This window comes from Molothrus ater, chromosome 5 (genome assembly GCF_012460135.2).
Source record: "Molothrus ater isolate BHLD 08-10-18 breed brown headed cowbird chromosome 5, BPBGC_Mater_1.1, whole genome shotgun sequence".
NCBI lineage: Eukaryota > Metazoa > Chordata > Aves > Passeriformes > Icteridae > Molothrus > Molothrus ater.
Window position 1 is genome coordinate 35,792,265 of NC_050482.2, and position 26,032 is coordinate 35,818,296.

The 26,032-nt window shown below is 35.8% G+C and overlaps 1 protein-coding gene across 5 annotated transcripts in view; it reads right to left on the reverse strand.

Moving 5' to 3' along the window:
• Window positions 1-26,032, reverse strand: part of ZFC3H1 (zinc finger C3H1-type containing) — a 42,182-nt gene that overhangs the window by 15,163 nt on the left and 987 nt on the right. The window contains exons 2-21 of one of the 5 annotated variants that reach the window (XM_036400552.1): window positions 21,681-22,100; window positions 18,063-18,121; window positions 17,610-17,805; window positions 17,201-17,427; window positions 15,523-15,646; window positions 13,860-13,957; window positions 12,710-12,913; window positions 11,904-12,068; window positions 10,223-10,360; window positions 9,719-9,837; window positions 9,229-9,375; window positions 8,124-8,298; window positions 7,781-7,912; window positions 6,537-7,085; window positions 6,344-6,453; window positions 4,980-5,111; window positions 3,615-3,736; window positions 2,970-3,071; window positions 2,496-2,612; window positions 1,400-1,583 (exon numbers count right to left, since the gene is read on the reverse strand). In XM_036400552.1, the coding sequence (XP_036256445.1) occupies window positions 1,400-1,583; window positions 2,496-2,612; window positions 2,970-3,071; window positions 3,615-3,736; window positions 4,980-5,111; window positions 6,344-6,453; window positions 6,537-7,085; window positions 7,781-7,912; window positions 8,124-8,298; window positions 9,229-9,375; window positions 9,719-9,837; window positions 10,223-10,360; window positions 11,904-12,068; window positions 12,710-12,913; window positions 13,860-13,957; window positions 15,523-15,646; window positions 17,201-17,427; window positions 17,610-17,805; window positions 18,063-18,121; window positions 21,681-22,100 (3,520 nt within the window). Of the gene's footprint in view, window positions 1-1,399; window positions 1,584-2,495; window positions 2,613-2,969; window positions 3,072-3,614; window positions 3,737-4,979; window positions 5,112-6,343; window positions 6,454-6,536; window positions 7,086-7,780; window positions 7,913-8,123; window positions 8,299-9,228; window positions 9,376-9,718; window positions 9,838-10,222; window positions 10,361-11,903; window positions 12,069-12,709; window positions 12,914-13,859; window positions 13,958-15,522; window positions 15,647-17,200; window positions 17,428-17,609; window positions 17,809-18,062; window positions 18,128-21,680; window positions 22,101-26,032 lie in introns of all 5 variants that reach the window. The other 4 variants (XM_036400551.1, XM_036400550.1, XM_036400553.1 and 1 more) reach the window with 4 other exon arrangements.

The window sequence follows — 26,032 nt, forward strand, 5'->3', positions numbered from 1 at the left end:
GCCTAAGAACTTTAGTAGATACCTCAGAGGTGTATTAAAGTAAGTTATATTTTTGTTAAATATTTAATTTACTTTCTACAGTCATTGTATATAAGCCTTTATTTCAGCATATCATGCAGGTTCTGTCTCTAAGACATTAAAAAACCTGAAATTTTATTTTTTGAAATAAAAAATTCATGAGATAATACCACCAAGTAATATAAAATTAGCTGAAATAACTGGCTATACTGCAAGCCACAGAGAAAAGCTTTAATTCATAAATACATCTTCCATAAAACCACAGAATGCTTCTGAGGTCCCACTTATTCTGAAAACATCTTCAGAAATTATTTTGCATGGACATGTATGAGAAGAAATACACAAGTCTCAAAAAAAACCTAACACAGTTAATTATGCATAAATCTGAAGATTTCCCAATCCCACTACTTTCACTTACTAGAGCAGTCAAATTTCTTCAGAGTACTGAAGAAGTAGGAATGGGAGAGGTGGCTGTTTTAAGAAAAGGATGCACATATCTTCCACTAGGGTTTCTCCCTTTTCTTGATTGCTTCCCAACTACACTTATATTTAGAAGGCATGCTCTTCTCATGCTGCTACTTGCCAGTAATACTTTCATTACTGGCCTTCCCAGTTCTACTCCTCCTATTGTTCAGGCACCTACTGATACAGTTGAACTGATTTGTTTCCTAATTTCCAACTATCCACAGTTTAAACAAGGCTTTTAAAGTAGAGCTGCTCTTCTCCATTCCCCTTGCTTCCTGCTACAGTTGCTCAGCTGTACCTCACTATTAAAATTGAAGTCAATCATCATAATGGATGAAACCATCATGACAGAATTCCTATTCAAGTGATCTGATTGCCAACAGAAACTTGGTACTCTGCAGCATAATTTTAAGGAAGAGAAGCTAGAACTAAGAAACTGAATTTTTTTTTAAAATCACAAAATAAGAAACCAAGTGCTCAAGTGTATGATTTCTACAGGGATAAAACCAACTATCAAAACTGTCCTTGTAAGAAAGATGGCTGATGAAAGTAATTTCAAATATTATTGCAACCATTCAGTCTTTAGGTGAGAATGATTTGAGTCCATTGGCCCACTTTTACTGCTGGAAGTACAACATTCCACTGTAATCTTACACAGAGCACTTTTCAAACATGAACAATTACTTCTCCCACACTACTTTCCATCAATTTCCATTCTGAAAAAGAACCTACCAAAGATAAACCATCAGTGTAATTTATTACTAATATACTGCACTAATTAAAATCTATTTTTTAACCTGCTTAAAGTAATGCATTATTTGTGGCATTGTTGAAGAAAGTTGTTTAGTATCAAATAGGAAACTTGATCATAGCAGCAAGGGCAAATGTAGCAAGGTCTCATATGTAACAGACATACCCTTCATTTTGATTCAAGTATTTATATGCAAGTTTAATCCAAAGCTGTACATCACAGGGGTTTTCTTGGACACTTGCTTCCAAGTTGGAAATGTCATCAGTCTCACTTGTAAAATACCGGACATCATCTGGAGTCACCACAGTATCAAGCACTGGAACTCTTTTTTTATGTTCTGTGGGATGGGCTGTAAACAATAGACAAATTTTTTAAAAAGAAAATTTCCTTTTTAAGACAGTAGTGACCAGTAACTCTCACAAGAGGTGGCATTTACATATTTCAAGTACTCCCATGGATCACAACTAAATAGCATTATCTCAGCACTCTTCAAACTGTATTGCTTGTAGAGAACTGGTTATATTCCAAATGTGAAGGAATGAAAGAATTAGCTGCGAAGTTTGCCTTGATCAACAGACACCAACTAAGGCAGTTAATCAGGCAGCATTACGAACTAAACATATTTGACAAAGAAAAATTTATCATCTCAACTATGAGTCTCAAAAAATCCTTTTTAGAGATTTGCTAACAAATCCTAAAGCTCCTACCTGCAAGAGTCACATGTGAAATGCTATCAGGTTACTGATGCTCTAGCAGCTTCAAAGTCTCAAATGCTGTTTAACTACAGTTTTTTTTACTCCTGACCTCACACCAAATACAAATTCTGTACAAATGTAAGGTAATTGAACACTGATGTTTTACTATTTATAGTTCAGAGGGAGGGGGAAGGAGAAAGCAGGGCTGTTGAAGCAAAATAAAACTTTTTTAAAATCGTAAAAAGGATTTAAAATCCTTTTAAAAAAGGCTGAAACATTCTAGAGAAACAGTTCCTTATGCTCCTTTTAAGAACAGGTAATTAGACATTCCACTAACTTCCAGTCACATTAAAGAAAAAACCTAATAGAATTACAAGTGTAGGTCAAAAACTTCACCCAAAAATTTATGCAAAATGAAGTCTGCATACAGGAAGTAGAAAGTAAAGAAAGCTATTAAATAAAGCCCTGATTTTCCCAAAAAACTCTTTAAAAATCAAGTGTTAGAAAGAGGCAGGTGGGTTTTTTCCTCTAGTACTCATTTAAAGGGTGCCACACATCCAGATTACCATATTTAATAGGTCCAACAAACTGTTCCTCTTCACTGCTGCTACTATCTAACAGAGGTTTTCTCCAGTACTTTGGTCTCCATTTCCTCTTCTCTTTCCAAGTTGTATGTGGAGGGGCTGTAAACAAAGTAGTAAAAATTCTTTCACTTTTCTGTGTTCAAGAGTAAAATATTTTTCCTAATAAGGATTTTAGATAAAAAGATTCTGTGAGTTCAACAGAAACAAGTGCATAAATTTCAATACTACTTACTTGAAATTTATTGTGTTTAAGTGCATAAATAAATTCTACAAATGGAACTCCAAAACTGTTGTATTATTGCCTTAAACTCTGTAGACTGTTACCATAATCAGAATTTATAATACTGAGAGAAATAAGTTATATTAAAATATATTCTCGGTTTACAAAATCATCAAGGTACTTATATAGTTTTTACCCATTTATATATATTGTATTTAATCTACCAAGCTGCTTACTGTGACTTTTACTCTCGTTGACGTTGCTGGCCAGAAGAACAGCCATCTGATCCACTGACATACGATCTTGGTTTATACCAAAAAGTTTTTCAACATATTTTTCTGAAACAAGAATATGTGCATCTTAGGTAAGCATATAGATTAAACAATTATGTAACTTAACAGCAATTTAACACAATCTATGATAAATTTATGAAATATGACTGCTGTAAGAGGCGTGGTAATTTAACACACTAGCACAAAAAAGTGAAAAATAAGCAAGTTCTGTTTGGCCACTTGCCTATATGGCAAAGGCATTGTTATAAAATTCCAGCTCCACTGAAACAGGTCAATCCAGTAGCTACAGAAAGAACTGAGGAAGGAGAGAGGTAAAGATTCCATGTTCACTGCTCCCCAACACCCTGAATCCCAGCAATACTTTTTATTGAATGAAATGTTCCTCAGACCAGTGATTCTGTTCTTTCTGTAAGACACCAATATAACTACCCACTACAAAGGACTGAAATGGACAACCAAAGAAACTTCATATAGCTGTATCTTATATATTGCTTCACATCAAAGTCCTTGCACCTAGAGCTTTTAATGAAACTCATTCCCTTCAGAAAATAATTTTTAGATACAAAAGAGAACAAAAGACTCAATAACCTGTGGCAGTGCTGATTTCCTCATCAGTGCTTTTTTCTGAACAGCCAATCAGTTCTAAATTGTAAGACAGAATATCCTGAAAGAGCTGCTTACGGCTAAGAGTGCAATCTTTCATGTGCTGCCTAAAACAAATAAATAAGCAATTAATACATTTATCATAGCAACAAAATATTAAGAAAGTTTTAGTACACACTTGGGTGAGGCATAAAGAAAACAATACCCACAGAAAAAGTACTGTTTGCTTTGAAAGTTGGTTAAATGTATTTCTACATTTAACTTTTCTAAACTTTTCTTTCTAGGCTTTTTCTAAACTTTCTTCTAGCTTACTTTTTCTAAACTTTTCTTTCTAGGCTTTTTCTAAACTTTTCTTTCTAGGCTTTTTCTAAACTTTTCTTTCTAGGCTTTTTCTAAACTTTTCTTTCTAGGCTTTTTCTAAACTTTTCTTTCTAGGCTTTTTCTAAACTTTTCTTTCTAGGCTTTTTCTAAACTTTTCTTTCTAGGCTTTTTCTAAACTTTTCTTTCTAGGCTTTTTCTAAACTTTTCTTTCTAGGCTTTTTCTAAACTTTTCTTTCTAGGCTTTTTCTAAACTTTTCTTTCTAGGCTTTTTCTAAACTTTTCTTTCTAGGCTTTTTCTAAACTTAAGTGTACAGCACAGTATTTAGAACTTTCCAGTTCAAATAAAGTAATTATAAGAATTAGATATCACTTTATATCTTAAAGAGTCAAACAATGGTCTGATGACAGCAGCTAAAAGCTGATCCAAAATAAAGTTCAGTCCTGTTTTACCAGTAGTTAGGTTTCCATATTGAGTACATTCCGAGCTAGTTCATATCCACTTTTAAATATACTGCACAAGATTGGTAAACAAGTTATTTTTCAATACAATTTAACACCAGCCTTTAAAGAAACAAACTTAGCTAGTACTTTTCCGGGAAACTAGAATTACACTACAATATTACTGGTTTTTCACTTAATCATTGATTTGGTATACGCTTTTCAAATCAAGGGTGCTTAACAGTTTCAACCACCAAGTGAGGTTCTATGAGTTGATGTTATGTTGAAGTTGTATGTAACCAGATCCATTTGAATTACTAGAAAAATGTTAGATATTCTCTATCAGGCCATACTATTTTTCTGAATTCACATCTCAAGAGCCTCCTCCTTCTTCATGGCTTAGTTGAAAGGGGTTTTTCTTCCAACTAAGTATCTGTAATAGAATATTAAAAATGACCTTGTCTAGAACCTGTGCATAGGATCACATATCCAGATCTTTTAAAGAAAAGAAAACCATACTTATTTCAGACTCAAAGTCAGACATCTAGAAGAGAGGTTTCGTTTAAGCCATGAAAATAAAGAAGAACTTACCACTGACAGTCATCATCATTACACGTGCCTGTTAAATCAAAGCGGCAGAAACACTGTTTTGGCTCAATCATATTGCTGTATGTTATTGAACTGAGGTACAGCTTCTCCTTGGTACGGAAATAAGGACTAAACCTAAAATGAAACAGCGAATTATGGTCAAAAAGTACACAAGGCAAGACATCAATTTTCTAAAAAAAAAGTAATTAAAATCACTCACAGTATTAAATCTCATTATTTCCAAATCCCTGCTACTAACCAAAAGCATCATTAACCTACAGGCTAAGAAAAAGGCAAAAACAAGGGCAAGAGGAAGGGAACAATGGAATACTTCTCAGCCTAATTAAGTTTTCCTCTAGCATTCTCATCTACTTTAGGTGCAGAACTTCATTAATATGAAAACAGGAGTGGAGTAAAAACCCAGTATGGAAAGCAAACTACTGAAAGTGCATTTCAGTAGTTTATAGAAAATCTCATGCTCTAATCAGCATTAAGACCAACATCAAATGGAAGTGTAAAAATAACTGTTAAAGACTAACTTGAAGAAACAGTAGGAAAGAAAACATTTCAGCCTTAGAACACAAACAAACAAAACCAGTCTTAGTCTAGCAGACTAACACTTCTTTTAAATCTTTAGCTGAAGTTTGACTACATCAATTTTGGGATTTCTAGCTCCTTCAGGAATTGACATCATAACCTAAAAGTTAAAATGAATACTCCTGTAAAGATAGTTTCCTCCATCTTCTACTGCTTAAGTCCATAGCAATAAAAAAGCTGAAGCACATGGTAGGATACAACTTCTCCAGTTAAAATTCAACTTTTGTTGTCTACAATTTGACATGTAGGAACAAAGTCCTCTTTAGTCAAAAGACAGATGTGCCAAATTGATTACGCTTGCAGCTATTACTGTCAAGTCAAGATGAATCACTGTGATTATGCCTCTTTCCACTGAGGAGGAATCCAAAAATAGATGACTGAGCCAATTTTGACTCAGATTATGTAAATCCTAGCCAAGTTCAAAGACTGCATAACTGAAAAAGGCTTCTTGGATTTACATTGCTTCATACTAGATATAAAAATCCTGTTTTCAAACACTTAGCCATGTTTTTAGTTTAGTTGTACCAAACAATGCACAATACAACATAAAAGTAGCATATTGCACAAAACCAAGGGACATGTGCATTGCAGGAAAAAAAACTGAATAAAATAATTATATTTTCTAAACCAGGCAATATTGTTTAGGGATAGTCAAGTTTCTCACTAGGACTTGTCTTCCTGTACACATCTGGGTATCAAGGAAGAGCACTGAAGACCATATGAACAAGAACACATAAGCATAAGTCAAAAAGCTGCTACATTCTTCATACCTGTAGGATTTAAATAGCAGAAGAGGACTACGATACGGTCCAAACGGAAATGGTTTCACTTCAGCTTGTTTACTTTGTGACGTAAAAAAATCCATGTCCACTGAAATTTCCTAGGAAACAGATAAACAGATATACAGCAGCTGCAATAGCACCTAGTAATAACAAGCTTCATGTTTAATTGTAAAACATTTACCTGACCACACAAGAGATCTTCCTTAGGCACAATAAAGGCAGTACTTTTCATTAGCAGTTCTTTCAAGCTGTCAGCTTTAGCATAAAGTTTTTTCAGTTCATCAATATTCAATCCAAGGAACAGCTCGGGCTCCTCGGAAGCCTTTTTAGAAAGTTTGTTTATAGTTTCTTGTTTTGGAGTGTCCATGTGTTTAAGATTTGGCTTTGTAAAAGAATTCGATTCTCTGAAAGATCTCCTTCGTTCTCTGTTTGAATTAGACAAAACTTCATCATCAACATAATTTTCTTCACTGTCCAAAGTCAATTTGTCCTGTGTAAGATCATGAAGTGATGGCTGAGGTAATGCAAATTCAGATTCCTCTTCTACATGAGGTGTGGTATTTGATTGTTCCTTGGTTTGAAGTGCACGGGCCTCCTTCAACTTCTGAATCTTTAGAGCATATTCATATTCTAGCTGCTGCAGTCGTTTTTTCTCTAGTGCAATCAATTCTGCTGAAGGTTTTTTTGGACTTGATGCAGGGGAGGAATCCAATTTCAACATTTTGCTTGGCTAAAAAGAAAAAAAAAACACTCTTTATTTCAATTTTCTCATCTACTGATCTATTGACGGGAAGGAAAAACATAGCCAAAATATTTAATTCAGAGTTTATAAAAATGTATTTTAAACTCTTTCCTGAAGATTTCAACAAACAGCAGAAAAACAACAAAGGTTTGCCACAATTCAAGTGGCAGATTTGCATGTTTTGTGATAAGAATTACCCTCTATCATGTACAGGGAGGGAAGGCTTCAACAGAAGTTCTGGCCCAAATTAAAAGTTGAGCTATAAAACAAGTACATACAGTGATGTTGGGAATAGGAGGACTAAAATTTAGAAAAATATTTTAGTCTTGTTTTTGTATATTTTGTTTTTCCAAACAGTATCAGATCCACTCTGCAGCAACTTAGCTTGATAGTTTAACACAATCGTTGATGTCTACCGACAGAATTTTCTTTTCTCACATCCACACGGCTCCTCTTATTACTTACTTATGAATGCCACTCCCCTAACATTGAAATGTAGGTTTTGAAGAGTTTTCTTCCTTAAATCATTAATGCCTTTTTTTGAATTCTCAAAAATGAACAAAACCAATAGGAATATTCCCTACATTGTTTCTGAAATGTTTTCCTGAAATTCCACTTGAACTTTGTTCATCAAAATTCATAATTTTTTCCAAGTAGTTTGGTTTAAAAGCATGCTGACTTACACCAAGATGATCATGCTCTAGCTTTCGTTTCCCAATTTCCTTACTTGCTACTGCTTTTGCTCGAGCAAGTTCTTCTCCGTATTTTAATGCCAGGGCTTTTTTTACTGTAACTCGTTGTTGAACTTTATGTATCTAAAAAAATAAAAAGTAAATACTACAGCAAGATGCAAATTTACAGATATGATCATATAATAAAATATAATTACATGGAATTAATGAGATATAAAATAACTAGGTGGGAATTAGTAAGTAATTCAAAGAAAAGTCTACTGCCACCAAAAATCAGGCATCCCATTTTAAGATTTCCAACTCTAGGAAACAAGCATTTCAGAGTGCCAATTACATGTTCCTGAAGCCTCTTGAGAAATGCCTTGTTAGCATTCAAGATCTTCTCTGTTGCTTGTAGCTGTTCAGCCAGTTTGTTAATTTTATTTTCAGCAATTCTCACGTTCTCTCTCTTCTTGGCCTGTTGTTGCAATAAATTTTTCAAGACAGACTCATCCTTTATTAACAGCATTCTGAAATAAAAAAGGAATGTACACAATTTTTTCCAAAGGAAAACTACTTAGAGCAATTGCTGCTCCTCCAAAACCCCAGTTATTTAAAAACATAGCTCTCCTCACTCACAAAAAGACTACAAATTAAGCCTCTCCAAACAGTCCTAACATTCAGAAGACAGTAAATACTGTCAATATATACAGCACACTTCAGCATCCCAAGTTCAGCATGTAAGTATAATGCAGGAAAAAACATTCTAGTTACAAGGACAGAGGAAGGTAAGCAAATGCTCTATCTTTAAGACTGTTTTTAAGAGAATGACAACCAAAACACACATTCTTGCTTTCTGTTAAGTAACAACCTACTTCCATCTTAGGGCACATACACACACTTCCAGATTACAAGCCATAATATTATGGCAACAGCAATAGAATAGACAAATTACAAAAAGCTATGCATCAAAAGAAGATAAACACTTAGATAGATTGGTGTGGATAAAGAGAGGACGGAAGATTGTTCTTCAGTTGATGACTGATCACAACCCAGTTTGTTCACAAGACCATACAGAAATAATCAAGTGGAAAAAGAAGCTGAAAAGAGGATGCAAAGCACTTCTACTTCCAATTACTTTGTAATTTGAAATTGAAGTGAGGAACATGAAAGAGGCATACCAGAAGAGAAAAGCCATATTAGGTGGCACAAATCATACTCTTGTCACTGAACATAAATACAGCTGAAAACACTTAGTATGACAAATCATACTTAAAAGTTATCAAACACCTCACTGGCAATACAACACAATTCCTTTTGCACAGCAATAGAATTAAAGGCTGAATAGTTCAAGACAACAGGAAAAATTGTTCCTCGTTCTTTAAATGCTACACATTTGAAAATATTTTCTGTTCATCCTGTTAAGCAAAAGGTAGGACTTAGGACACTAAAATGCATACCTGTTTTTCTTCAGCTTTGCTTCTGCTTCTGTGACTTGTTTGGTCACTACTGCTATTCTCCCAATTCCATCAACTTCACCATCAGAATTTGCAGGGGACGAATTGTTCTTCACTGGATCAGACTTAATTAAGCGCTGTTTCTCACGACTGAAACAAATGTCAAAAACAAAGCTGTTTAGTAGCTTCAACAATCATTTTCATGTGTACTCCCATGAGTTTTTAAATTTTTGAAAATAGCAGTAGGACAAGATTTTAAGTTAAAAGAAAAAGTACTTTCCATAACTGCAATCAGTTACTCTAAATCAGTTCAAATCCTAGGATTTTCTTTAGACCTCTACGTAGTCTTACCAAAAAACTGCATGGGGGGAAAAACCAGAAGGTGATGGCAAGGTTTTTAGACTCAGATCTTCCTTCAGGTTACAGAAGTAGACGAGTTAGCAAAGGGCTACAAATAAAACACATTTTATATTAACAATTAAATTAAGATTACCTGGCAATCTCTTCTTTCAGAAGTCTGTATTCTATTTTCTTATCTTCTGGCAGAGCCTCTGGAGTTCTCATTGGATCATTCTCTTTTTCTGATTTTGGAGGGGCTTTGATTTTTGATGCCTGTTACAATTAAGACTCAAGTCAGTACCAGTCATGCTAGATTAAAATACAGCTATCAAATAGTATTTATAAGAGGAATTTCAGCACTAACATAGCTGTTCAAGGCTAGTAAGATCTTTTAAGCCACTATGTTTTTGCCTAACAATGCATTGAATTTTAATTGAAAAAAAATCAACCCAAAATATATTCCAAGTTCTATCCTCAAGATGGCATCTTCAACAAAAAAATTTGATTAGCTCGTGCAATCCAAATTACAATGTAGTTCTCCAGATGGGACTCTTACCCCCTTCTGATGCAATTCAGTATTTCTTGACTGAATTCTAAAGTTTAAATTCCATATATAAAGAAAAACAATTAAAATTTTTTAAATTTTGACAGCATTTACCTCAACATTTCTCCTTGCTTCTTTTATCATAGATTCTAGTCCTCCAAACACACTGCTAGTTGAGTTAGAGGGCTCTCCATCAGACTCACTGTCATCTGAGTCATTTAATGTAACGACAACAGACTTGTGTTTTGGAAGCTGGGGTGAGAATGGAAAAAGTTTTACAGTAAGAAGACAAAGTTAGAGACACAGGTATAACAGAGGACATACTTATGAGAAAAAGAAGGTTAACTCCTTTTGTTACCACACACACCAATCCCACATTGTAAGAAAAAAATAAGCATTTGTACATCTCCACAAGACAGTAATATTACACATAGTCTTGATATTGTAACATGAAAGTTACTCCCAACATTTTCAACCTACTCCCAAGTATGTGCAGCACATTTATTGGTTCATGGTCAGAGCATACAAATCTCAAACATCTAACTACTATACTTGATTAATTAATTTAATTGCAATTAAAATTATCATCTGTCATTTGCAAGGAATTTTTTTAAGTAACTGAGAGGTAACAGCCAATCAAATCTGCATTAGAATTGGCGTGGCAGACCAGCCAAAACGCCCTTATCTTTCTGCTACACAGTTGCAATGTCTCCTGTCCCACAGTTGTACTTAGTTGGTCTTACAGTGAGCTGCTCAGGCAGTTTAATTGGAGAACACCAACAGAATGTAATGAATAGATGAAATCATGATTAATCACTTTTGCCAACACAAATTTAAAAAGCTCACTGAAGATCAGGTGACTGCCAATTCCAGCACAATGGAAAATGCAGAAACAAGCAGACAACTGAGATTAACCTCAAATGCTCTGGAGTTACAGCTTCGAAAAAAGTAACTTTTTTCACATTTCCAGGACTGCCCTTCTGATCTCCCACTTTAGATCTGGACAACTATAGCTATACATTACCCTTCATCTCAGAATAGAACCTTGTCAAAACTCTAAGTGTCTTTTAAAGCATTAACCCCATCAAAAAACCACCATTTTTTAAAATGAAAAATACTCAAATTTCCACAACCAGTTCTTTTTGATACTCTGGGCAATTCTCAAGACATGGGTCTTATCTACTACTGCTGAACATACTCCAGTTGCATCAATTTTTCACCACAACAGGATAGGCAGGTGAAATTCCAGTTGTTGTTGGTGCATAAACACTCCTCACAAACACTCTCTCTTCCAGCCACACTCACAGACATGCTACTGATGTACACACTATTCACTGAAAAAATTCAACTCCTCCTAGAAGGAAAAGTACTTTTTTTCCCACAGAAGTTAGTTTTCTAACCAATTTAGCATGTTAAGTATGTTCAGCAACGGGACTGATGCTCCAGACCCCCTTTAAGGAAGGAAGACACCAACTGGCCAGGTGCAGGAGGAAAAGCAAGACTACCTCTGTTTTGGCAGTGGCATCTGTGCTAGTCTGGATAAGAAAATAATTGAACTAGATTTACAATCTCCTAGTTCACTGTATGATGGCATATCTTGATGCTCTCTTCAGCTATAAATTCTTGCCTCAAAATCTTTCTAGAAGAGCATATGGATTGTCAAGGTGACTAATAATTCAAACGCTTAACTGAAGCTTCACTCTTCTGTGCTGTACCACTAGAAAGTCTGCTCTTCACTTAAACTGAGCTCAGTTTCAACTCATAGCCTTATTAGAAGGAAGCAGTATTTCCTTACTGTGATCACTGCTCGCGGAAGCCTCGGTACTCTAACAAACTTTGTACTTTGCACCCGTGGCTGAGACACAGTATTAATACTGACAGCAGACAGATTACTTCTTGGCACAGGCTGCAAGTTGTCTGGAACAGGAGGGGAAGGTGGACCACTGTTACTTGATGTTTCCTAAAAAAGAGAACAAAATATGGTCTTAAAAATGCACACTATACCTAAGCTGTTTTTAAAAGTATCACTATAAATGCGACTGGTTCATAGATGTCTTGGAACTTGAAGATGTGATTTAGCCAGACTACTGAAATGTACTAGACAAATGTTGCAATTCTGCAGTAATATCAAAAAGGCACACAAGAGCAGGCCAGTTATTCACAGGTCAACTGACGAAGACCCTTTAAGAAAGGTCAAAACTAATATTTTTTCCAAAACCACAAGCTTAGCTTCTCACTCCAAGAGAAACCCTCAAAATGACAACAAAAACCAGGGAACCTCTTCCAACACCTTTTCCTAAGAGGCTGAAACAAAGTTACTTGTCTTACTTTTTAACTGAAAAGTTCAAAAGTAATAAACATTTTCTGGCAGAAAACCCCCATTCCTTTGACTTACTCCATTTTCAGTACCTTGAAGTTTCATAATTCCTTCAGAAGTAACAAGAAAGGTGCAATTTACAATTCCAGAATAGTTCGTGTTGATTGTTAAGTCTCTAGAAATGCAGCATAATACCCCTAGTAAGCCTCACTTACAGCAGGTCACATTGAAATTTTGATCAGGACTGCCATCTAGAGGCTTACATTCAAAAGACAATAGAGTACCTCAGCTCTGAAAGCACGCTTGTTGGCTAGAGACTTGAGTAATTCTTCTCTTAAGAGCATCTCCTCCTCCTCTTCCTCATCAGCAAAGGGAGGTTTTGGTGGCTGTTCAGGCTCTTCAGGGGGAAGAGGGGGAAGAGGTGGAGGTGGCTCAAGAGAAACACAAGGAATACCCTCCATGTAAAGATGGCTCAAAGATGGTACGGGCTGAGAAAAGAAAATAAAACAAAGGTTTGAAATGTGGAAATTACTACCCCTTTATGATTACTTAGCAGAGGTTGAGACCGAGATTATTCCATGGTTTAGAAGTAATCTAAACTGTGTCCTTTTAATTAACATTCAAACTACACTTACATCCCTGTCAAAGGCTGTGATTGAACAGTAAGTTATTTCTCACAGAGGTTAATGGAAGCAATAAACTTAGATTTAGATAGTGGAAGCTGTGGAGAAATACAAACTAAATGTAAGTGAGACTCTGAACCAGAGGTCATTTAGCCAGAGAAATATAGTTGTCCAGCACTCTTTAAACAGTTTTATGAAAATGTCTTAGGTAACACAATTACAATTTCCCTTAGTCAAAAGTTCAGAAGCTAGCTATCATGAGAAGAAATGGTACCTTTCTATCGCTTTTCTGAGAAGAGTAACAATCATTCACTGAAAAAAACTCTGCACTAATTGAACTTCATGTGGACTCTTAAGGTGAGAAAACAGAAAGCACAGTCTAAAGGCACAAAGTTGGAATGACTGATGAGCTGTATGTCTTGGCTTTTCCCCCCTCTAGGTAACAAGTCAGAGATCAAGCCTATCTACCTACCTACATGGCCTAGAGATAAAGGGCGAAGTTGCCTTGTGCTAATAGTTCCAATTCTTTCTTTTTCCTTATGTGCTTCAGACAATTTTTTGTTTTTGTATGAAAAAGCACAGCTCTAGCAATGAAGTGAATTTCAATTCAATAGGGAAAACCTCCATTAACCAACAACTGCATCAGCCAAGAGGCAGCTGAAATAAGAGTTTTTAAAAAGCAACCACGAGTCTAAGAGATAGTTCAAGGGAATCATTAAACAGAGTATAGTACCCAAACCAGAATCTAAATTTAATCCTAGCTTTAGCATTAGAAATTGGATACAAAATGAGAATTATCAAGGTTACTTACTGGAATTGGAGGAGGTGGCGGCAAGGAAATCGGTGGTACTGGAGGTGGATAATATCCTATTGGACACTCAAAGAAAGGAGGTTGAACTGGGGAAGAAGCTGTAATTAAAATACTGAATGTAAGATATCTGACAGATATTTATTAAACAACTCATGCTTTATGCTTCAACTGATCTAATGGAGCAGAAACATTTTTACAATGCACTAATTTCAAAGGCAACACCAGGCACAGCACAATGCCTTTTTTTACATGTATGCGTATTTTTTAAAAAGCGTAGTTACATTTTCTTTCCCTGTTTTATATACAAAATGTAAGTACAGCCAACCAGTACTGCTAAGGTAATGCAGGCCTCAAACTGAATTTAAGTCGCAAGAATTTACCTTCTCAAACAAGATATCTCAGTAGCCTCATTACAGACTACCAAAAACATAACACAACACAAGGTAGGACAGAAGCAGACCCAAAGCACTACTGATAAATTCTGAAACATTGAACATGAAATTGAGATGCTTTATCAAGAGAGATTTGTGTAGCTTGCACATACAAAATAGCAGGTGTACTATTTTAACAAAGTTATATATAAGGAAGGTGGACAAGAAAGGAGAAAAAAGAAGCAAAAAAAAAGAAAAAAGGGTGGAAGATGAAAAGCAAGAGAAAAAGTATCCAATCAAGTACTATGCTTAATGAAGTTTTCTCAACTCTCCATATGTTGACATGGAACACAGAAACCCAACTACCTTAAATGCACCTCAGACTCAAAAGTCAATAAATCATTTAGGCTGGAAGAGACTTCTGGAAGGTGTATGACCCAGCACAAGTGCCCAAAGCAGGGCTGCCCCCAAAGTCAGGTTGTCAAGTTCCAGCTATATTTGACCATGGAGATTCCACAACATTTAAACCTGTGCTAGTGTTTGACTATCTTCTATCTAAGCAGAATTTGTTTTGTTACAATTTAAGTGTTGCTACCTGTCCTTCTGTTGCCATTCGAAAGAGGAGCTTGGCTCTGTCTTGTCTGCAACTACCCACTAAGTAGTTGAAGACAGGAGCAAAACCTTCCTTAGCCTTCTCAACACAAATGCAGCTTTCTCAGTCTCTTTCTGTAAGCCAAGTGCTCCAGTGTCTTGATGAACTTTATCAAAAACAAGCCTGAAACAGTTTTCCTTAGTCAAAAAGGTGTTTTGCTAGGCTCATTGTAGAATGTCACTCTCTCCTACTGTGAAACCAGAAAACTGGCAATCTCATCAGTGATTAACAGGCCCCTCCAGACAGTGACCCACAACAGTCACAGTGCCACAACCCAAGCTATGGCTCACCTGTCACCCAAAGCCATACTGCCAACCCATTAGTCACTTAATGTCCAATGGGACCCCCAGGCCCTTTTTTTGCAAAGCTGCTGTCTGTCCAGTCAACACCCTGCACAGCTGATTGGGAAGATACAAGCATAAACCTACAGTACTGCCATGAGAAAAATATACCCTGAAGATCTTAAAAATCTCACTACAGCAGAGATAGAAAGAGTCAGCGTTAACACAATTAGCTCACCTTAAAATGTTAGTTCTATAATTCAGACCGCTCAAAACACTTTCTCTCTAGAACAGTGGCTTATTTCCTACATTTTACCTATTTTTACCAACCACCATATAAGAAAACTGTAAGTTCTTACCTGGTGAGTTAGTTTCACTGTCTGTATCCATAGCAACTTCATCGTAATTGTCATACTGATATATGCCTCCTGCACATTCTGTAGATTGCTTATCCAAAGACCATCTCAAATCTGTATCTGATGACTAAACACACAAAAATGTATTTTATTTGTCTGGTCTTACATCATTATTTCAGAGTAAACTACTAAGAAATAAATTCTGAAAGAAGGCCCTTAGATTTTTTTCTTCTAATTGATTTATAAATACAATTTACTTATCATGTACAAGAAGAAGAAACTGAATACTACTTTTTAATCAAATCCACTGCAAGTAGTAACTAGACAAATCCACAGTCAGTTTTAAAACTGTATCTCTTCCAGGATGATGGGGTGGGGGGTGTTATGATACATGGAAACAATTTTTAAATACCTTTTAGGTTATTATATATCTGGTAAATGGACGTGGTTATATATTTCTGAAGATTGCACGTGAATTAAATGCTTTATTATTTCTGGTAATCTGCCATGATGACTACCAAGAATGCTTGAACTACCCTTGCCAGAAACAACTCTCAGGTGAAGAATCTTTTTATTGTCCCAGAAGGAGCCACATGCCACACTGAGACAAACCCAGAGACTGTCAACTCATAAATCAGATTGTTTAAAGATCTCCTAACACTGTATGGATGCCAATCAATGCTCAGGACTGAAAACATGCAGAACACCTAAGTATGACTTCTCAGTCTCCTTAACTTGTATCTTTCAGAAGACATTTTGGTAGCTTCTAGAATATCTACTGTTTGCAGTCAAACATTTTTAGTCTCCATTTTCCACTCAGTATTAATATAAATATGATTCTTCTACAACATAACCTCAAACAAGGAGCCTCAATTCCCTTAGATGCTGTTTCTTCTCACAGCATTAGCGGCTCCAAGCACCTGAAGCATGCAGCTCCAGTGGCTGTACTGCTTTCAGGCTGAAAGAATGAATGCTATAGAAACAGTAATTTTTTTCTGTAATGTACCAATGTTTTAGAGACAGGCATTAGTTACTCAAGTGCCTTTTGCTAATCTCAATATGAGAGAACAAGAACAGCCACAAGGATAGCATGATGACTACTGCACTAATGCTATTACTTCATCAATTTGACACTATGTAAAGTAAAACTAATTATCTTTTGTCTTGGCGTATCTTGTGTCTCAACAAAATAGATTATATACTACATTGAAAAAATACTACAAAGCAACATTGACATTTTGAAAGAAGCAACTCACTGAAGTTGCATACACAGAAGAAGTCTGAAAATGTGGAGAAGAAAACCTTGAAATCTAAAAAAAAAAGCCAAAGAAGTTTCACTAATTCGTTATTGTTAAATTACAGGCTGCTCTTTGATCACTATGTTCAAAATGTCTTTAGAAGAAAAATGCTTTATCATTGACTTGAAAGGTACAACTCATAGAAAACTGATTTTCCAAATCCAAGAGGAATGCTTCTCTAGCATGGGATTAAAGCACTGTAAACACTGCAGTACATTGAGCTTTTCTTTCATTGCTATATTTTGATTACTCTAGGGGTGGGGGAAGCAGGGAGGAGAACAGGGGGATTCAGAAAGGGTGGTGACACAAAACCAGGTGAAGCAAGACAAATCATTCATGAATCCTAAATGTAACACCAGAACACCATGTAAGAAATTTCTTACCCGGCTTCTTGATCTCCTCTTCCCTCCAACAAGCTTCATAAATCGATTGTACTGCTCTTCTTGATTTGAGAGGTCCCTAATTTTTCTTATTTCTTCTTCTCTCTTTCTTCTCTCCTCCTCTTCTTCTTGTTTCCTCTGGTCCTCCTCTTTCTGCCGCCTGTCTAGTTCCTTTTGCTGCTGCATCTTCTTTGATGTCTTTGTCTGTTGCTTCCTCAAAGCTTGCTTGCCTTTAAATAAAAAAGTTTGTGATTAACACCATCTTACCTAATTGGTTTCACCTAATCCTAGATTCTTCAAGAGCTTTGAGTAAATGTGAGAGAGTTTAGAAAGACTAAAGGATCATTGCTCATATTTGCTTTTTTTTAGGCCACGCCATTGACAGCCATTTCAGTAACATCAAACTTATTACCTGTAGTACTAGGTTTTTTTGTTGAATGTGCTTTTGTACTGGTTTTGATTTTCTGTGTAACACTTTTCGTTTTTGTTAATTTTTCCTTGCTTTCCTTCATCACCTGTTGTTCTTTTTGCTGCCATTTTTTACTAGCAGACTGAAGTGCAAGAAGCCTAAGTTGCAATTCAGACATCTCCTCCTCATCATCAAGCAGCTTCTTGAGAAGAAAACAGAAGAAAGGACAAGACAAAAAGTCAAGAAACATAATTTAGCAACTTTTTCTTTGCAAGGTCTTTTGAAATCTTTCCCCAATATTTTTACTAAAAGAAAGCTCAAAATCCTACTTTACTGGTGTCATTTATTAAAAATTGACAGTTCCTACTACTGGAATGCTTCTGGACTGCCATTTGGAAAAAGCTATCAAGTACGATAATGCAATCATGCCTCATCTATTGAGGAATATTTTCTTACCTTTTCAGATGCAACATCTGAACTGCTAAGCTTTCGCACTGATGTTTGCTCTTTGTCTTCTGTACCTTCCAAGAGAAAAATACCATATTTTTGAACAAGCTGTTTCTCCTGAGACAGAGCTACATTAAAATGATACATGAATTTTACTCTACATACAATCATATTTTATCAGTATCACTGATACACAGTATAAAACAATAGCAGTGGTACATGCAAGATCACATGAACAAACATTCATATAAATTTGGCATGTCTGATAAAATCATGACTCCATAAGCCTAAGGCAAGACTTGTCATTTCTTAGTAAATCAATCTTACGGTTCACATGTACTTTGTCAAGAAACAGAGAAAAACAGATTTGCAAACAAGGGGAAAAGAAGACTTCCTTTCATGTGTTTTATACCACCATCTCATATCAGCTGCTGTCCTGAGCATCTCATATTTCCCTGGCAGCTATTTTGAGTAACTGGTCATTCTTTTGCAGAATTAAATATGAAAGTCCAAAGCTACAGTAAGAACACACTCACTCCATTTCGCAGAAAAGGCAAACAGAAAAAAGTTATCATGGAATGAATAGTGGAAATGAATAGTACAGCACTGTTTCTCCATAAGCATTTAGGTGCTAAAATATTAATTTCTTAGATGTCACAAAATATAGCCAATTTTCATAATGTATATATAAACACATCTTAACATACTATATTTTACACATGTATACATAATGCTGTACATATTGCAGTATTACATAATTTATTACAGCAAATAATCAGTAATATAATTGGCTGAGAAAAAATTATGCATTTTTATATAACCATCCATGCTTATATGCATCAGACAAAGGAAAAACTTTAGAGAAAGAGTAATATAGCAAAAGAACTCCAAGCTTCTCTAAATTTTCTTTCTTCAAAGGAAGATTCCTTCCCACTATTCAAAATGGTGAAAAATAAATTCCGATTCTGTACAGCCTTAACTCCTCCTAGCATTTCATAAAAATTACATTCAGAAAGGCACTGTTTAAAGTACACCAACATCTTAAACGCCAACAAAAATGAAACTTAAAAAATGCTGAATGTCTTCCTCTTTGCACAAGCATGCATTTTTTAAAAATGCACTTACAAAAAAAAAAGTAATATCTAATACCCATATAAACTATAGAAAAGATTTTAAAAAGTTAGTATACTTATGTGAAGTTCCTAACCATCCACTTCACAGGATGAAAGTAGGAAGACAGATCGTACAGTAGTTTTTTTTTATGCAAGCATACAAAGGGACATTCTATACAAGTACAAATGCTCTTTCAAACCAGAAGGGGACAACATGACACAACAGGCTAATGCACAACGTGGGAAGTAAAGTAGAGAATATTGTCAAGCCTGTCAGAGCACCTGAACCACAAGGTTCAGAGAACCACAGAGAATTAATATGAGAGACTGAAACTTTCCTAAGTTTTCAGACAATTTCCTCAACTTTTACAAGCTTGCAGAAACACCTAGTACAGTATTTAAAAATACATAAAATGTGAAAATCAAATTTTGCTTATTTCCCAACACATGTAGCAGGTATTGTGGCAGTAAAGAGATTAATGTAGTATAGATTCACTCAATACACATGAATCTGCAATAACTACAATTAGCTGAATTTTTCTGTGGAAGCCTGCCTTACATTGTCATAAACATTCACTCATACATAATCTGTCTGCTTTCAGATCATTAATATATCATAGATTTGAATATCATGCAAAAATTAAATGCTTTTAATATGCATATTACAGCATCTATTTTTCACTATCATATCAACTGTATTACCAACTTCAGTGCTTTTTAAGTTTGGAAATTGGATTTTTGAGACTATTTTGCTTTTTAAACAGCTGTTTTACTCCTGTCCTGCTATGTACTCTTCCCACAGACTACTAGTTTTTCTTTTATTACCAAAATTAGTTTTATTCATATGTGTCAATAAAACCTGTATGACTCTTAAAAGACAAAAAAAAATATTTTTAACGGGAAACACACAAGGGGGAGAAATTACCCAGAATGAGGTGGTTTGACTAATAATTATCAGTTTTCTCTTTTGTTTTCTTTACAAGACCTGTCTTCTTTCTGAAGTCATACATAAATCATTCTGACTTTTAGTGCTCTAGTCCTATCTTTCTTCATATTCCATATTCCTGTCAATTACTCACCTGCATTCTTATTCAATCCATTAACTACTTTGTCTCTTCCCACTCAAATTGACAGTTTACACACACTGGCAAATTAGTGAACACCAGATGACAAGTGATAGCCTCAAGCACCACCCTTAACCACACAATCACCTACTAGAACGACATGCAGCCTTTTAGAGTAGGAAGCTTATGTCAGCTGCCTTATTTTGCTGCAGACTTAGAAGTAAGCTCAAGTGCTCTTAGTACGGGCCAGGTGGACATGATCACTTGTTTTTCAGTAACTGGCTAATGCATCTCAGCAATTACCCCTTTTAGTCAACAGCCCAGAACTATCTTAGACAAGACATTAATATTCTACCCTTGGGCTTCATTTTGTCTACAAATCCTTTCCATTTCTGGCCTATGATTTCTTGACTACTCGTGAATACCAACAATGATCAAAGTAATTCTTGTGAAAACATCTTATGGTGTTAATAACACCAAGGTTGTGGGTTTGATCCCTGTGTGGGACATTAACTTTTAAGACTCAGACTTGATGATCCCTGCCTTCCAACTCGGAATACTCCATGATCCTCATCTTACACTTAAGCTAACACAAAAAGGTGAAATGCAGAAAAGGGGGTCTCTAAATGTTCTTTTTAGATAAAAAAAAAACCCCACATTTTGCTTCTGCAGAAAAGAAACAAGGCAAAAGCAGAAGTAAAACTTTCAGTAGACAGTCAATGATTTCTGCTGTGAGCAGCAATTAAAACCTTCAAGTCTTGTCCTCATGTTTTCTGCCAAACAATCAGTCTAAGAAAACACATTGTTTAAACTACAAATCCAAAGCAAAAGCATGCTTCCAAACATGTTTATGTAATTCAATGAATTAAAAAACACAAGAGTTAAGTACATTAAATCTTTAACTTGTAACTTCTAACATTTCAATTACAGTAAAGTTTTCCCCAACACTTATTAAATACAATAGGTAACAGTGATGCCTTAAGTTTCTAGCTTTCATATTTTTCAGATTCTGTACTGCCTTAGTGTGCAACTGTGAACTTCATATAAAGTGTTACCAAGTTGTCGTCACAGTTCAGTTAGACAAAACAATCCTTTTCCAGCCAAGAACACTGTTGCAGCTTCAGGCCCAAAAAGTGTAAACAGCAGCAAATGGAGGAGAGCAATCTAAGAGGATGGGACTTCATAACCTGAATCTGTAATTGGACAATTAACCCCAATTCGTAAATGGACCAAAAATAAAACTGTTAACACTCGGGACCAAGTGTCCATCTTAGGTGGAGCCACAGCCAGGCTCTTGTACTGCCTAAAGTGTATCCTTTGAAGGACTTTTAATAAATACCTACTTTAATCCTTTAATACTGTCTAGCCTCTGTTCTAGGTAGCCTCACAAGGCATCAATAGCAAGCAAACAGAGTTCACAAGCTAAAATAACTTTACAAGTATTTCTTTACCTTGGCCAGATTCGGTTGCTTCAGATTTTTGCAAGGACTGCTTCATTCCTTCTTTGCCTTTTTTCAATCTGCTCCTCTCAGCTGGAGTAGGCAGTTTTTGTCTGAGAGGTTTCAGTTCAAATGCCTGAAAGCCCATAACCGGATTTTTCTCCTCAGGAGGTCCTTCTTTTACAGAGTCCGTTTTAATACTGTCATTTTCTACAGTTTTTTGGTCCTCAGTGTCCACTGTTTTTTCACCATCTTGTTTTTCATTTTCTTCCCTGTTGCTCAAAGCCAGTCTTTCATCTTTATTAATGTGTTCAAGTTCTAATTGTATCTGCTTATACTTCAAGAGCAGATCCTCAAAACTTTCTTCCACAGAGCTTTCATTTTTAGAAGAGTGGTTCTGCTTTCTAGATGGGGACCTTCCAAAAGTTTTAGCTGAAATACGGGTCAAGAAATTCAAGACAAGAACTTGTATAATCTTAAAACAGTATCAATATTACCACTGAAGACCCAGTAAGACAAATGTAACTTATGACCATTCTCATATATTTTACCTTAAGGCTAGTTTGAAAAATATCCTGAATAAATACAAGTAGCATGCAAAAGCTGTAGCCATTATTACATATTGACAAACATTTTCTCAAATCAACAATTTCAAATATCCTACTTATGACAAGAAGCTCATGAATTGCTGAGAAGTCTCATCTCTTACTCATACCACCCTCCTGGAAACAGCTATAATGCTGAGATGGTTCTCTATCGTGGAAAGTAAAACTTCCAGAATTCATAGTACTGACTTGCCATCTGACATTCTGAAAAAGGTTAAATTCTTTCTTACTCATTTTAGACTTCCATAAATGCCACATCTAGCCAATACTAAGTCTGGCCATAGCACAATTACACACTGCAGTAAATACAGTTCAGCAAATCAGGTAAGGCACAGAAGAAACAATGAACAACTGAAGGGAATAAAAAAAAGTAACAAAGACTTGAAACCAAAATATTCAGAAATGCTGCAGACAACTGAGAATTACTAATTACTCAGAAAAGTTTACCTATGAATGTTCAAGGCAAGCAGTGGAAATATTCTTAGGCACCTCCACCCAGAACAAAAGTTGTCACTATTTTGTCACTATCAACTCCTCCTTAACCTGAGCCTCGAAAATGATCATGTAAAATAATCATGCTCAAGGGGAAATTTTTCAGGATACCAAGTCAGGTTTTACTCATTTGACTCACAGTATCAACCCCACTCTGATAACAGCTGACTCACACACCCAGTTACACAAAACGCTTTTTGAACATCATCATCTCTTAAAACAATAAACAGAGTAAAACCAGAGGCTAAAATAGGTGTCCTCTGAATGCAGACATACTGAATCCAAAGGAAAACTTTGTCTTCTGCTCACAACAGGCATTGACTACTTGGATGTTTCACTATGTTAAGTTCTAACATTAGCATGAAGAATCTCTCTAAGTATCCTGCAACAGCTACTTCCGTAATACCAGGAAATGTTTTGCTTTACAGTGCTTTCTCAAGTGTCAGCACAAAAAGCAGAAACCAGCAAAGATAAACTACATAAAATCCAAAAAGCAATCAAAACAGTCTATAAATGTTTAAAATGCTAAAAGCTGTATGCAGTATAACACCAAATTATGCAGTAAGAATATCTGCTAAATTCCCTTCCAACACATATCTACTTCCAAAGAGCCAGCTATGTTCATAATTTTCTAAGTCACAAGGAATTTTGAAGCTAATAAGTCTAACTGCTATTTGCTATTGGAATACTTAAATAGCTTCCCAAGCCATCTGGAGATGGATAACAAGACAGTTTTGAGATGTTTTTTGGTGCTCAGGATAATACAATTGCTAGAAGCTCCCACCAGAAATTCTGTGGTTCACATATGTAGAAAATTTTTTGTAGTGCTTCTACACATAGAATGCAAGACTCCATCAAGTGCTGTGTAAGGTAGACAAGCATGTACATATTGAAACAACTGTGCTTCAACCAACTCAAGAGAAACTTCATCCAAGAACCAAAAAGAAGAAACTGGGAGTTAGAAATGAAGAAAAATGTACACTGCGAAGAGTTCAGAATTTAATGGAAACAGGAAGTTCCATAACAGTTCTGTATTTCAGACTCAAATTCCACAATTCTCTATGCAAGAATTCCTGGAGAATTACTATATAACAGCTTAACATTAAAGTTGCCAAGAATTGAAAGAGAAAAGCCTAATAAAAGCTAACATCCAAAAAGAGTAACAGGAATTCTTTAAGTGCTCCATCTTAAAGAATGTCCCTTATTCCACTTAGATATATATTCCTACAAAACGTGGTGCAAAGCACAAGTTCCAAGGATAAATCAAGTAAACAATCCCTGTCTTACCAGACTGTCATGGTTTACCCCTGCTCAGCAACTTATTACCCCACACTCTCACTCCTCCCTCCCTTCCATGGTGGAATGGGGAAAGAACTTGGAAATGTGGGTTGAGGGAACATGACTGATAAAAGAACAGTTTAATAACAAAAATCAAGTAAAATAGTAATAATAATGAAAATGGAGAGAACAAAAAGAGTAGAATAATGCCCAAGGAAGGAGGGCGATACACAATACAATTGCTCACTACCCACTGAGAGATGCCCAGCCCAGCCCCAGGCAACAATCAGTGGCTCTCAGCTAGCTCCCCAGAGTTTATATACTAGGCATGACATTCTGTGGTATGCAACACCACTCTGGCCAGGTTTGGGTCTCAGTTTTGCACACTACCAGCTTCTTGTGCACCTCCTCACCGGCACAGCATAGGACACTGGAAGTCCATGACTTAGTGTAGGCACTTCTCAGCCTAACACACTTCTCAGCGTATTATCAACATTATTCTCACATTATACCCAAAACACAGCACTGTACCAGCTACTAAGAAGTCAAAATCAGGACTCAAGACACTTAAAACATTTTATTTTCCAGGGGGAACTTCAGATACCATTCCAGGCCACAAGCCTCCTTGTACCAGTTGATATGAAAAGTCTCCTCTGAAGTCACATGCTAATGAACTACAGTGGTACTCCACTAATGTTACCAACATGGAGGTACCTTAGTATTTATTAATTCTCTAAAGTTGACTGTATTAGGTGGCAAGGAAGTTTAAAAAACCAGAAAGTAACTCATATTGAGGGAAAATCATGGACCTTCCTTAACTATATGATCCATAAACAACTGAATGGTCACTTATTAAAGAGCAAGAGTAACAGAACATCCTCCATCTACAACGTTTCAACAGATGTGTAAACCTTAACTGCCAAGAATAAGAATACTTCATCCTCATTTTCTACTTTTGGTTTGAAAATGGAATTATTCGTTTCTGAATCTCTTTTAATTAAAAGAGAGAAGGAGACTGCATCAGTCTCATTAAGAAACATTACAAGTTCTGTTTTGGACAATCTCCACATTTGTCCTGCTAAACTCTTTATACAGAAAGTAACAACCTTCAGGTATTCAGAACAACACTGCAAAGAGACTTGAAAACTATTTTCAGTATTAGAATTGTCTCACTGTGAAACCTTGGGCAAATCACATCTTCACTTGCCTCTCAAGATAAAACCCTTCAATGAAGGGCTCAAACGAAGCCTTCAATAATGCCATAATTTGAGACTAAATAAAATCATCTCTATTGCTAATTTACACATTCCATCTACATTTAAACAAATAAATATTAATGACATAAATAATAATCCTGTATTTAAAACAAGATTCAAGAGACCCAAGAAATCAACCCATGCAGTTGGTTCTAGCAAAAACACATCCTTTGACTATTGACATGAAGGACAATAGAACACTGTAAAATTCTGGAGAATAGGATTTAACCACCTTCTCTCTTGCTCACCGTTTTTTACACTCATCTAAATTTTCAGTTAGGCAACAATGCAGCCACGTCAAGTAACCGAAGTGCCCCAAGCTACACTCAGCATCAGTTCTTTACTTTACTTCCTCTAGCAGATAAGAAAAATTAGGTAAGCTTTTCCCACCACTTTTGTAATTCCTGCTCCGAAAAGCACAAAATAACAGAATTCTCGCAATGAATCACCTAAACTCTTAAGGGAAATCAGTGGAGAACATCCTACAAGAAATGGTGGGTATGGCTTTCATCTGAATGCCCATACAGACTACAATTTGTGTGTGCAGATCCACTCCAGCTTAGCTAAAACTAACTAAAGCTAAACCTATGTGTAATAGCCTCTGAAGGGATGAAAGTGAAAATGAAAAAAACAGTAGATCCTTCATTGCCCAATACAGTAAATTAACAAGCTTAGGGTTCTATCTTTACAATTGTGAGACTAATTATACATATTAAAATTGCCGCACCAAAGA